Raw genomic sequence first — 13,566 nt, forward strand, 5'->3', positions numbered from 1 at the left:
TGGAAAAAGTGTTTTCTGATTTTTCAGTTTGTGCCACTGCCTTTTATCCTGGTACTGGGCACCACTGAAAAGAGCCTGACTCTGTCCTCTTTGCACCTTCTGTTCAGGTAGTTATATACATTGATAAGACCCCCCCCCCCGAGTCTTCTCTAGGCTGAACAATCCCAGCCCAGCTCTCACCCCTCTCTCATCATCCCCTTAATTATATTCTTGACCCTTTGTTGGACTCTGCAGCACATTCATATATCTTGTGTACTAGGGAGCCCAGACCTGGACACAGCACTCCAGATGAGGCCTCACCAGTGCTAAAAGGGGCAGGATCACCTCCCTCCACCTGCTGGCAGCACTCTTCCTAGTGCAGCCCGGGATACCAGTAGCCTTCTTTGCTGCTAGGGCATGTTGTTGGCTAATGGTGGACTTCATGTCCACCAGGGCCCCCAGGTTCTTTGCAAAACTGCTTTCCACATGGTCATCCTGAGATTATACCTGACTTGAGCTGGTGCCTGGGGCTGTTCCTCCCCAGATGCAGGACTTTGCACTTTCCCTTGTTGGACTTGATGAGGTTCCTGTCAGCCCATTTTTCCAGTCTGTTGCACCTCTGGCACAACCATCTAGCATATCAACCCCTCCTTCCTGTTTTGTTTCATCTGCAGACTTGCTAAGGGTCCATTCTGCCCTATTGTTGAGATTGTTAATGAAGATATTGAACAGAATTGGACCTGGTGTTGACCCATGATGTACATTGCTAGATATTGACCTCCATCTGGATTTCATGGCCTTGATTACCACCTTCTGGGTCTGGCTATCTAGACAGTTTTCAGTCCACTTTGCAATCTGCAATTCTTCATCAGCTTTTCTGTGAGGATTGTGTAGGACACTATGTCAAAAGACAATATCCATTTGCTGTCCCATCCCAATGAAGCCAGTCACTTCATTGTGAAGGCTCTCAGGGTGATCACACGACTTCCTCTTTGTGAATCCAGGCTCACCCTTCCTGGTTGCTTTCTTGTCCTTTATGTACTTGGAAGAAAGGGTTTCCAGATTTGTTTCATCACCTTCCTAGGGGTGCAAAGATTATCAAAAGCCTTGAAATTTCATGGATGGGTAATTACTTTGTCATCTTACTGTGGGTACTGGACAAATTGAGCAAGTACATCCAAAAGCAGAATCACTGTGGAACTGAGACTTTTGGAATTAAATGATGCAAATCTTGTTTCGATAGAATCTGGGATGTAATTGAGTCTTGGGTAAAGAAAAATTCCCTTTTTTATTTGAAAACCTCCTGTCTCAAGGTTATAAAGTCAGTAGAAACACTCTAATGAAAGCTGTTACAGTATGTTTGTTACTGTTTGGCTAATGTGTCTTTAGAGTGCAATGTGTGCCACTAAGGAAATTCATTTGTAATAGTTTCTGTGCTTGTGCACAGGATCTGCTGTACTTTGAACAGGGTTATGTTTGCATCTGTTTCCTCTGGTACAGTCGTGTATCTGTAATATACATGTATGTGCATATGTTTATTTTAAAAAGGATGCATAGTTGCTTTAGAAAGGATAAGGTGATCTTTTACACCCCCCCCATATATGTATATTTATAAATATATTTGTATTGTCCTTCTCTAAAAGGGGAAAATCCACTATATTAGTCCTTCTCAGACTTTGTGCTTCTTCTAAAGGGAGAAACTAAGTTTCTGTGTTACCTTTGCATTGTATGCAGCAATGCTAGGAAGATTGTTGGGCCCTTCAATATTATCATGTATGGTACTCTGTGTATACTTAAGTCACATACTGGTTGTACAGCCATAATGCTACATGCTGCTTATGCATTCTTTCCAAGCATTCATATTCAACCTACATCACATACATCTTTGGAGTTGTAATCAGTAGGTTTTTGGGTCCTTTAAGTTTAGCTAAAACTTTAAAAAATGTCTTGTTATGTTAATAAAACCCCTGCAGTACTTGGACCATGTTTACAAAGTTATTTTTAATTGTGAAGCAAATGAGAACTGTTTCTTGTATCCTCTTCTGACAGATACAGCACATGTCACTTGGATTCTGTGTTCATATTACTTTTACAGCCAGCCTTGGGTGAACATGATGGAAGGACAGGCAGCAATCTAGGATGACAGGAATTCAAGAAGACAGTGAAAACTAAAGGGTTGGGTCTCTGACAGGCATCTTCTGAATGTTGCTGAAGTAATGTAAGATGTTACCGCCTCTGAAAGAGATGGTAACCAACTCTTGCCAGCTTTGCTCTAACTAGATACTGCCATTTCCCTAGCAGGGCAGGAGAACACTAACCACAGAATCACAGAACAGCCCAGGTTGGAAAGGACCTCAAAAGATCATCTAGGAAAGGGAACCTAGGTGAGACTCTCTCATGCCCTGTCCAATTGTATCCTGAAAACCTCCAGTGGTGGGAACTCTGCCATGTCCCTGGTGAGGTTATTCCAGTGATTGATTGTTCTCAAACAATCTCTAATTGCATATTGACTTTATAGGACGTACCTGCACATTCAGGGGTGAATAAAGTGCTATACTGGAGTGAGAATGAGAGCGGGAGAAAGATATGCAAGAGCTCCCTTGTGCTGCTCTGATGATGGCAGGAGGCTGGCTCAGACAGCTCTGGGCAGTAGTATCTGAAACTCCTGATGAACAGGTGCTGGAATGACCCATGTCCGTGCTCTCTTCTTTTAAAGTTGCTTTTTTTTCTTATTTTGGGCAACAAAACCACAGCCTATGTGTTATCCTTGTATTTTTTTAAAAAACTTCCACTGTTCTATGGTTTAATTTTACATGTAGTTTCATTGCATTTATCTTTTTATTACCAATAATTACCAATATAGTGTATAAAGAAACAGAGTCAGCATTGAATGTCACCGTGGTTTTGCAATAGAGAGGGTTTATTATACTTACTTCTAGACAGAATTTTTTTTTTTCCTTAAAGGTGATAGAATTATCATAGAATATGAACGCCTATGGGACCTGTAGGGGTTGTCTAGTCCAGCCCCTCTGCAATGAGCAGGGATGTCTTCAAGTCAGTCAGAGCTCTGTCCAGTGTCCTTGAACATTTCCAGGGATGAGGCAATGACCACCTCTATGGACAACCTGTTCCAGTGTTTCACTGCCATCATAAAAGAATTCCTTTTGTCTAGTCTGATGTTACGCTTTCTATTCTTTTTATAGCTGTTGTATAAATTGCTTTAATGAAAAGAATAAGGGGTTGATGCAAAACTTGTATTCACTCATTTCACCAGTGCACTAAAACTTGTTGAAGGCTTTGTCAGGAATTTTGAGGGTCTTTGTTTTCAAGTGAGTTGCCAAAAATGTAGTATTTTATTTCCGCGGAATAAAACCAGTGTATACCTTTATTGGGGATTGTTTTGTGATCTGATATTCTTACAGGACATCCATTGCTCTTACCCTTGTAGTGTAGTGTCTGAGGTTCTTGCTGCATTTTATTACACAGTCAGTTCCTTATTACAGATTCTCTTTATATAAAAAGATTAAAGCCTTGCATTTGGGCTTTTTTTTAATGTATAGTGGTAACTAGAGTTATCATCTGTAACTTCGTGGGAGGTAACAGTAATCCTCTGTTTGGAAAAATACAGGAAGTGAGTAGCTTGTTAAAGAGAGTGTGTGTGTACACAGAACATTGACCTGTATAGACTTTTTTTAGGAAGATTTTAGAATAACTGTATCAAATAAGAACAAATTTACATTTGTGTTTTCAAATGAACGGGTTGTTTCAACAGTACAATTAATGTAAGGTCATTAGTTTTCCAAGAACTGTGCCAACTAATGTCAGGAGAACAAAACATGTATGAAAATCGCTGTTGATTTTTTACTTTTAGGCATTTAAATATCTTATATTTGCTGACCTGTTGACAGCTTTAAACTCTCTTTTGTGTAGGTATGTGTATATATGTATGTATATATATATATACAATGGCAAATATCAAGTATACTTTATTTCCCATTTGTCTTTCTGCTTTTTTTAAAATCTGTGATGCAACAGTGCAATTGTGTTCAGGCAAAAACCCCTTAGCAACAGCATAGTGGGTGCAGTAGATGGGGTAATGACTTTTTCAACAGGGTGCTTAGTGAGCTGAATTTAAACTTACCAAAAAATAAAAGTACTCTATTGTAAATCACTTGATATGGACAGGATTGTTGTTGAAAGAATTTGCCAAAACTAACAGGTGGGTTAATTTCTTTGTATCTTGATAAGATGTCATTTTTTGCAGAAGCTAATTTATTACTACTTCAAGACATCAGCTTGCATGGCTTTATCATCTGTTCTATTACTTTCTCTAATGAATTATGGAAGGATGAAGTTGAAATATTTGTGAGTTCTCAACACTTGTTTCTGTGAAGTAACATAAGCATTTTTTTCAGTGTAGGAAAGCAGAACGTAAGCATGTATTTAAATTTGAACATATGCTGAAATTCTTTTCTTTTTTTAGGTCTTGGTTGTTTTGCTTATTACCACTTTTTTCCTTTTTTTTTTCTTTTTTTTTTCCCCTTGGAATGCTAGTAATGCACTGAATTATCACAGGAACCTATATTTTCCTCTCCAAATGGGTGCTGTTCAAAACAAGGTGCAGAGGAAAAAAAAAAAGGCTAGCTGAGACCCCCAGAAGCCAAGAACTCCTAACATGATTGCTTCAGTGTTCTCTCTTGTCCATATGGTAGGATGGAAAATGTGTTTAATGTCTGGTAATTAAGGAAGTCAAATGGAAAAAAATAAATCTAAAGGTACTTGTTACTTACTTAGTGTTTGCTAAACAAAGCAGCAAAGCTGTCATTCATCATTTTAAAATTAATTGCAACTTGATGTGGTAATAATTTTGTTCTGCCCAAAGCTTTAAATCACTGGCATAATTAAAACAGGGCTGAATTTGGACAACAGATTTATATTAGTACCTTATTAAAACTAGTTTTAATTAATCATAAGAATTTAATATATGTTCAGCCTATTATCTACATTTTTTTCTACCTAAAAAAATGCTATCCTATAGTTCATACCATAAATTTTAATCTAATCAAAAATAACCTTTGGATTCTTCAAGAAAATTTGTGTTTCTGCTGTGTTGATGCCTGGTAAATTTGGAGAAGAAAACTTTTGGAAAGATTACAGTTCTACAGAGAAATTATTTTTATAATGTAGCAAGGAAAGTGGGAAACAAAATGTGTCAGAAGGCAATTGGGAAATTTTTGTTTAAAAAAAATAAAATAAAGCTCAACACAAAGAAACCACAATGCAGTGACCATCTACTGCCATGTTTGGTTTCTAGTTGTCAAACTGGTGTAAACTGTGTTCATGTTGAGAACAGAGTTGTTTATAATGGTCTTGGAATTAACAGATCGACATAAAAGTCGGAGTATGGGAAAGAAAATAGTTCTACCTTAATTTCTGCTCTCCTCTCTTAACATTTTTGCTAATCTTGACCGTAGCATAGGGAGTATTCCAGTTACAAAGATGTAATCAACAGCTGTCTGGAGTTCTAATGTAAAAATACTTAAAAATCTTAACCCCCTTTTTTTTTTTTTTTTTTTTAAGGACCACTACACCAGGAGAGACTAAACTTTTAGCTTCTGAAGTCTATGATATCCTTCAGTCTTCCAACATGTCAGACATGGACAATGTGAACGAGATGAATTATCGTCGTCGGAAAGCACAGTTTTTCCTTGGCAGCACAAATAAGCGTGCCAAGACGGTGGTTTTGCATATAGATGGCCTTGATGATTCGGTAAGGAAAGCTTGCAGAGGTCATGTAAATAAGGCATGCTGGACTGAGATGTGTTTTGCCCACAGAAATGAGGTACTTGGGCTACTTGTGTGGCATCATCAGTTGTCAGCAATTTCTGTGGATCGTGTTTTGAATCACGAGATACATATAAAATCTTGCATAAATTGAGCTTACTCAGAATATCTAAAGATGTTCTAAGGCGATTTTCTTGATTTTTTTTTTTTTTTAATTAATCTAAAAAATGTATTCTGTTTCTACCTCTCCTAATTTTCTTTCCTTTTTCAAGAAAGAATGGAATAAACAAGGTGCCTTCAACGTTTTCACTTACAGGTATCTTGTGGCTGTTTCAGTGAGTTAATCTAAAAAAAGTTTCCTTTTAGTTATCAGAGATTTTAGACACTGTGTGGGGTTTTTTGTTGCTCTTAATTTAGAAATGCTGTATTTTTTTTTGAGTTGGTTTTGATACATCTTTTCATTGTCCGTGAGATCTTTTCTACAGTAGTGACCAGAATGGCATTTGAGTTAATGAGGTCTCACTGAGTCTTTATGTAATGTCAGAATAACTTCTACGGATTTATCTACCATACCCCTGTAGATAACACCCCAGGGCCATGTTTGCCTTTTTACGGCTGCCAAACAGCATGTAGGCTGCTTAAGCATGTTATCCACAAGTGCCCTCCGGACTCTGTATCTTTCAGTTTTGTACCCATTTTAAATGATCAAACCTGATCCTTTGCTTTGTTGCTTTACATTTTGCCAAGTAAGCGTGTCCACAGGCCCAGTTTATCAACAGCATCCCCACTGTACTGTTTTCATAAGACCACAGCTAATTCCTTTAGAAATAACATGCTGCTCTAGCTCACTTTATACAAAGTAAATATTTTTTACAGTTTTGTCCTTCCAGCACTTGCTCTATCTAGAAAGGCAGTGCTTTGTCAACACCATTGGCTTTTGTGCTCTGTGAAGTTTTTTTAATTCAGTTCCATCAGTTGTTAGTTTAAAGCTTGTAGTTGATTTGTTTGTTCACAGGTATCTCCAAGCAAGAAATTTCAACCATTTCTACTTTGTGAGTTTAGATATTTTGCCTGTAGTCTGATTATATCTTAAAAGTGTTTCTTTGTGTTCTTTGACAAGTGCAGCTTAGCAAGATTTGTGGAATTTTCTCTCTTCGATACTGATGCAGAGGTATTGAGAAAAAGCATAGGGTATTTAGATACTCATCTGCAGAGAAAAAAACTGCAGGTAGACCAGCATATTTTCTAGCTTGTTATTAAAGAAAAATCTGGCTCTGTACTGGCTGAGATGGCTAGTGTACAAATGTTAGTGATACTCCAGGTGCTCACCCAGCAGTTAAACTTCCCTTTAATGCTACTTTAAATGTCACAATAATGTAGGACTGGGAGGATGATGAACAATGTGAGCAACAAAAGCAGCTTACTTTCATTGAATAGGTTGTTCTTGACTTAACTAGCAAAGAATATTAAGTGGCATGTATGAGCATTAAAAGGCGTAGTGAGCAAACAGGGCTTTAGACGTGGTGTTCTCAGTCATTTACATTTGTAACAAAAAGCTGCTGTTAGGAGTGATTGCAGATCCTACAAGTGCTTGTGGATTTCAAAACCTCAAATAGTAGATATTGATTGTTTTAGGAAGATAGAGGAAAGGTCATTTAGCATGTTGTCAGGTGTTTTTATTTTAAGATCTAATTATCAAATTTGGTGATAATTACTAAAAATGTTAAAAAAAGGAAAAAAACCCAAGGCAATAATTCAGCAGTTTGTGGCATGCCCTTCAGTCAGTTTTCTAGTCTGTGCATCTTAGTAGTGTTTGTTAGGGTATGGTAATCAGGCTTTGGTGTGCAAGAAAATAACCTACATTTTGCCTGTCCTACCTTGTGCCCATGCTTCAGGAATACCATGCAGAAAGATGTCTACCTGTGTATTGCTGGGGTTTATAGCTACCTGCCATAGTTAAATGTCTTTTGCAAAGTATGTCTGTGCAGCAAGGCTTGACAGCTGCCAGCTTTTTAAGGAGTTCATATGAACCTTAGTAAGTTTTGTCTTTAAGAAATGTGTGAGAAATAAAATCTCAGATTCATTATATGATGGGAGCAAACAGCGCTGTGGTGTCCAAGACAAGTCTATGTGACTCAGGAGGCCTGTCACACTCAAAGCAGGCACAATATTCTGTATTTATTCTCAGCTAATTCATGCATATTCATTATACATAGGCATAAACAGTATACATTGTTATGTCAGGAATTCAACAGATGTTTTTCTTAGTCAAGGTTATCTACACACAAGCATAAATATTATATATTGTTAGGTCAGACATTCAACAGATGTTTTTCTTAGACAAAGTTATAAATTCTTAAGAAAGGTGTTACCATCTAGTTAACTAAACAGTCTCCTCACTATAAATTTCATACAAGGTAAAAGGGAGGTAACTTGTTTTATGTCTTTATAGGGGCCCAATTAAGTTTTACGATTTGTTTTTTTTCTTTCCCTAGGTTATACTGACCTTACTCTGTTTTCTTTTTAATTAGCATGAATCACTCTGTTTGGTTATCACAAAGTGGTTCACCAGTAATCTGGTCACTGAAAGCCTCATTTGAAATTAAACTGAGGTGCCTATGACTTACCTGGGATCTTAAAGTAAAAAGCCAGATTCTGTCACAGAATTGCCATACACTCATGTAAGCATAAATTATTTGTTTAGGCTAAGGAAGCTGTGAATGTTTGGCTTCTTGTGTCCAGAAGTAGTTTCACCTTTCACTCGTGTGAGGCAGCCTGACATCTTTGCATCAAATATTTTCTTTGTATAGAAAAGGTAGCCTACCTGACAAAGTTATGTTTTGTAAAACACAAAAATGTTAATTATTTCACTACATAAACTTTCACAAATGAATTATTTCAATATACATGCTAAACTGCTAAAAAACCCCCAAACCGCTTCAGTAGGTTCTTCCAGAGATTAAAAGAATTTAATTTGCGTGTTATGCATGGAGCCTTCCTAAATGCTGACCAGTGATTATTTCATAACTAATGCAAATATACTTTGAAATAAAAAATTATATAAAACTTTGCAGAAACTTACAGTGAAAGTTAAATACATGATTATTTTAAACCTGTGTAAAGGTTGTCAGTTTATTTCTGGTACAATATATCTTTTTTATCCCCTTATGTGCTAGCAGTCTCTCCAGTATTTTAATTATTTTTGTTACAACCATCTTGTGCAAATATTAAAAGGAAAAATAGAACGTTCTAAGGTATTGTAACAGTTGCAACTAGTACAGGTCAATGTAATGTTACAGCACAGGCATCACTTGCTTTAAACATTCTGTGAGTTATCAACCAAATATTTTCCCTTTGAAATAAGAATTAAGCTAATGCTGTGCCATGATGTCTGTGAGCTGCCACAGATGAAGCAGCTGATAAATACAACAGCTGCTTTGATGCATTCAGTCAGTATGGAGCCAAGGTGCCTGATAAATAGCAACTTAAACACTAACTACTCATCAATGAGCACTTCAGTCAATCAGAACTTAACCAGAGGGGACTGTTTAGCTGATCATACAGAGAAAAACATTCTTTGCTTTTCAGCACTTTTCTCTAATTATTTACAGTTGATTCCATCCTTCTTTGACTTCTAAAGTGTAAGCAAATTTTTTTTTGGGTGGCAAGAGAGTCTAACATTTGTGCACTAAAATGTAAGTCTTGGTTTTTCTGTTACAAAAATGTGGTTCTGTAACCACGTGCCTTGAGACATACAGGAATACCTTAACAAATAATTGTGAGCATTTTCACTTGGTGTATTACAAAGGACTTTAGTTGTGGGATTGTTATTTGTTTTTCAGTCTCGACGGAATCTTTGTGAGGAAGCCTTGTTGAAAATTAAAGGTGTTATTAGTTTTACCTTTCAAATGGCTGTTCAAAGGTGTGTGGTCCGAATTCGCTCAGACTTAAAAGCAGAGGTAAGTGCTTGGTAATCCTCCAGATCCTCACATTATTGCATTCTGTCCACTGAGCTCTTGGTTTTTTTCTGTATACTTGTAGGCATTGGCAACGGCCATAGCATCAACCAAAGTTATGAAGGCACAGCAAGTTGTGAAAAGTGAAAGTGGTGAGGAGGTAGGACATGTATCTTTCTAAATACCGACTGTTATAGCTTGGCTGTGTCTTTAGTGTCAGCACCTCTGTGCCTGTAACATCTGGTGGTAGTGCAACACATACAGTCCAAAGAGAATAAAGGGTATCCTATGTCAGGGCGTGAATAGTAGAAGAGTTTTACAGAAGGACAAAAATACTTTCCTTAATGGTATGAAAAGGGTCACAATGAACCTGGGTTTTTTTGGTTGGAGTTGCTGATGTGATTCACAACTACAGTAAAAGGGCTATGTTTTTATTTATTTGATACTTTTTTCTCCATATTAAGCCAAAGCTTTTCTTGTGTATCTTCTAAGCATATTAGGTTCCCTTTATATTCTTGATGTATGGGGCAATGGGGAGGAGTGTCACAATGTGCATGTCTGTCATCCTGAACATGTATCTGTTATAACTTTGATTCATTCTTTTAAGTTACAACATCTGACATAATTTTAATCTGTGTTGTGTTTTGTCAGATGCTAGTTCCGTTCCAGGATACTCCAGTGGAAGTAGAGCAGAACACAGATCTACCTGAATATTTACCAGAAGATGAAAGCCCTACTAAGGAACAGGACAAAGCAGTGTCTCGTGTTGGGTCACACCCAGAAGGTGCAGCAAGCTGGCTCAGCACAGCAGCAAACTTTCTATCAAGATCTTTCTACTGGTGACTTGTATTTGGTGTTAAAAGACTGTGTGAATGAACAACAGGGGGGCCAGTTTTCCATTGGTGTGGTGAACTGCCAAGTGCAATTTGCAATAAATCATCACGAAAATTTTAGATTAAGTAAATGTATGCTGCATTTTACATTTTATTGGACGTTTAGCCTGATAGGGCAGGGGTCAAAGGACAGAGGCCTCCAATCAAGTTGTTCTTCCATTTGTTTTTCATGTAGATTTTATTGCATCACTTTTTAAAAATGGGTCCACTGTTATATACCAAATGTTTATGCTATACGTGTAGAGCTTTAAGTTTGACTTCACATGAAACACGTGGTAGGGAGAATCCATTCAACTCAAGTCTCAGGGCCTCTGTGAAAGAAAATTCTTAATAGCTCTAGTTGTACATTAAATAAAATGCCCTCTTTGTTTCTGCATCCCTTTGGATTAACATTATTTTGTTTAATTTTCTAGATTTTGACTCTAGAGAAAAATACAGTCTGCCACTTTTTTTGCCTTTATTTTTGCCAGCCATGTGCACAGTGTGAGCACGATGTTCCCCTCTTGCTGTTAAACTAGAATCACTACAGACTTGAAATGTATAACCCTTTTATGTATACTGAATTTTTTCCCAGCCTGCCCTTAACTGTTGGAGTGCTTAAGATAAGAAAAAAGGGATTGAATAAACACAAATATGTATACATACATTGTACAGTAAATAAACTAGAACATATTTGTAATGATGAGTGTGACTGACTGATATATATATATATATATATAAAAAGCTAATAAGTACCACTGACTGCTGTTTAGGCTAGCTGGGAAGACTAGCAGAAAAAGCTGTGGTCTAATGCAGTGATGACCCATTGCAGCCCTGCCTGCAGAGAATAGAGGAATGTAGACTGTACTTGGTTAAGAAATGGTGTTTACTGTTAGGAAATATTTAATGGTAACTAAAACTTTAAACTTGAAGTATAAAGCAGGACAGAATGCCTCTTGCCACAGTGCCACACTCATAAATTTTGACTTTAACTCTGGGTTTTTTTCCCCTAACAAATCTGATATGCAATTACTATTCTCTTCTAATGTCTTTGATGAGTGTCCCATGAAAGTACATCAGCGTGGCTTAAAAACATATGCAAACAATTGGCTTTGCCCTGTAACTTACAGACAGTATAAGTTTAGAGATGTCTTAGTAATTTCTGTGAGCAGAAGTGATAATAAAAGCAGAACTTCTGTAGGTAGAGAATAATAAATATCTGAGCTGTTAGTAAACACTGTGCGTGAGAGGATTCAAAACACAGTGCTTGAAAACTGCAGTGCCACTGCTTTGTTGCACCAGAGAAATACAGCTGAGGACTTCAAAACGTTATAAACCTCATTATACAATGCTTTTCTGTGGTAATGTATTTGCTATAATAGGAGTTATATTTACCACTTGGAGACTCAGAAAAGAAATTTAATGCATCAAAGTTATTCCCTGTGCCTATGCACAAGGAATAAATAAAAAAAAAATCACAGGCTGTCGTATCATAATACTACAGAAATGCTGAGGATACGATAATGTAAAATAATAATGCAGGTCAGAGTTCACCCACCCAGGTTAATTGTCATTCTAGGAAAAAAACAAAACAAAATAAAAGCTTGTTGGCGGACTAGATGTCTCATGTTTTTTAATATATATAGTTTATTTTTGATTCAGGTTTACACGCACAGATTGAACATACAGGCTTTTCAGGGCATGTATTGCTTTAAATATGTAATACTACTCATTGCTGTCTAGAATGTTACAGTACCAAATGTATTTGAAAAGTCCTCTGTTCTATAGCCATGAATGCAGAGTTTTGGTTTTCTGCATTAACATCTGTTTGCATTTGCATTACTGCACATCTATTTACTAAAAGACTACACCCTTTGGATATTAATGGTTCAATACCAGTAGGTACTACAGTTTGTTTGTGCATTCGGTCTGTAGGTGTGCTTTTATGACAGTATTGCAGCTCTTGTAGAACAGTTTAAGGCATCTGTAAAAGTTTTTGAAATACATTGTAAAATAATAAAGGATAATATAACTAAACAAGACATGACTGGTGCCTTTTTAAATGTTCTGACATTCTTTTAAGCTTATTGTGGTATTAGAAGTATATGTTTTTCATCTTTAACAGAGAGGAATGTAAATGTCTAGTCCTAGTGAGTCCTTTGCTGCATATCACAGCTGGGCTTCTGTGTATGTCTAAACATGCTTCCATTTCAACAAAGGTTTTTTAAAAAGTAGGTAAACAAAAGCTACTTGAGGATACTGTCTCAAATTCATTTTTAGGGAGGTTTTTTGGACATTAGCTTTTTTTTTTTTAATAACTGATGCTATGTAGGTAATATTTCATTAGGGAAATTAGGAAGAATCAACATTCCTAGAGAAACCTCTTACTTTGAAAAAAGTGTGGGGAAAAAAGTCACAGCACAGACTCATTCGTTTTATGCTTGTACTTTTTCAGAGGTCAGATTAAGCGTAAGAAAACCCTTTTACTCTGACCTAAGGATATGACCGAAAAAATTTGCAGCATTAAAGGCTTCCAAAAAGAAGCTGAACTGAGAGACAGAGCACTGGTATCACATTGCACTAGTTGCAAAGTACTTGATTGCCAGGGAAGCCACCACATACATCATGGTTTAAGCTCCTGAAACCGTCCTAGGGTTAAAACTCTGTACAGCATAATAAGGGAATAATCACTGCTGTGTTTCCTCATAATAAGAGTAAATGCTGATGGGATAAGTAGAGGCAAAATTGAGGCTCATAACTGTGCCTCTGTTAAGAGCTGTCAAAGCACTGTAAGCACTCTGCAGTATTGTGAAATACATCATACTCTAGCTTTCCCACTCCATGATCACCTATGGCTTATTCCGTACAAAAATAGCCAGTGTTGCTGAGTTTTGCCATAGGCCGTGTAAGCTGAGGGGGAGAGTACTGCGTGGGGCTAATTTGGAAGAAAACATTGAATACCTCGGCAGATGCAA

The 13,566-nt window shown here is 37.0% G+C and overlaps 1 protein-coding gene across 1 annotated transcript in view; it reads left to right on the forward strand.

The window, feature by feature from the left end:
* Positions 1-12,631, forward strand: part of ARMC1 (armadillo repeat containing 1) — a 31,208-nt gene extending 18,577 nt beyond the window's left edge. Inside the window, exons 3-6 of the mRNA XM_029959346.1 lie at positions 5,560-5,749; positions 9,606-9,722; positions 9,805-9,879; positions 10,371-12,631. Of these exons, the coding sequence (XP_029815206.1) occupies positions 5,560-5,749; positions 9,606-9,722; positions 9,805-9,879; positions 10,371-10,562 (574 nt within the window). The 3' untranslated portion in view covers positions 10,563-12,631. The remainder of the gene's footprint in view (positions 1-5,559; positions 5,750-9,605; positions 9,723-9,804; positions 9,880-10,370) is intronic.
* Positions 12,632-13,566: the final 935 nt, after the last annotated feature.

This window comes from Manacus vitellinus, unplaced genomic scaffold (genome assembly GCF_001715985.3).
Source record: "Manacus vitellinus isolate BGI_N305 unplaced genomic scaffold, ASM171598v3 scaffold_1_pilon, whole genome shotgun sequence".
Taxonomy (NCBI): Eukaryota; Metazoa; Chordata; class Aves; order Passeriformes; family Pipridae; genus Manacus; species Manacus vitellinus.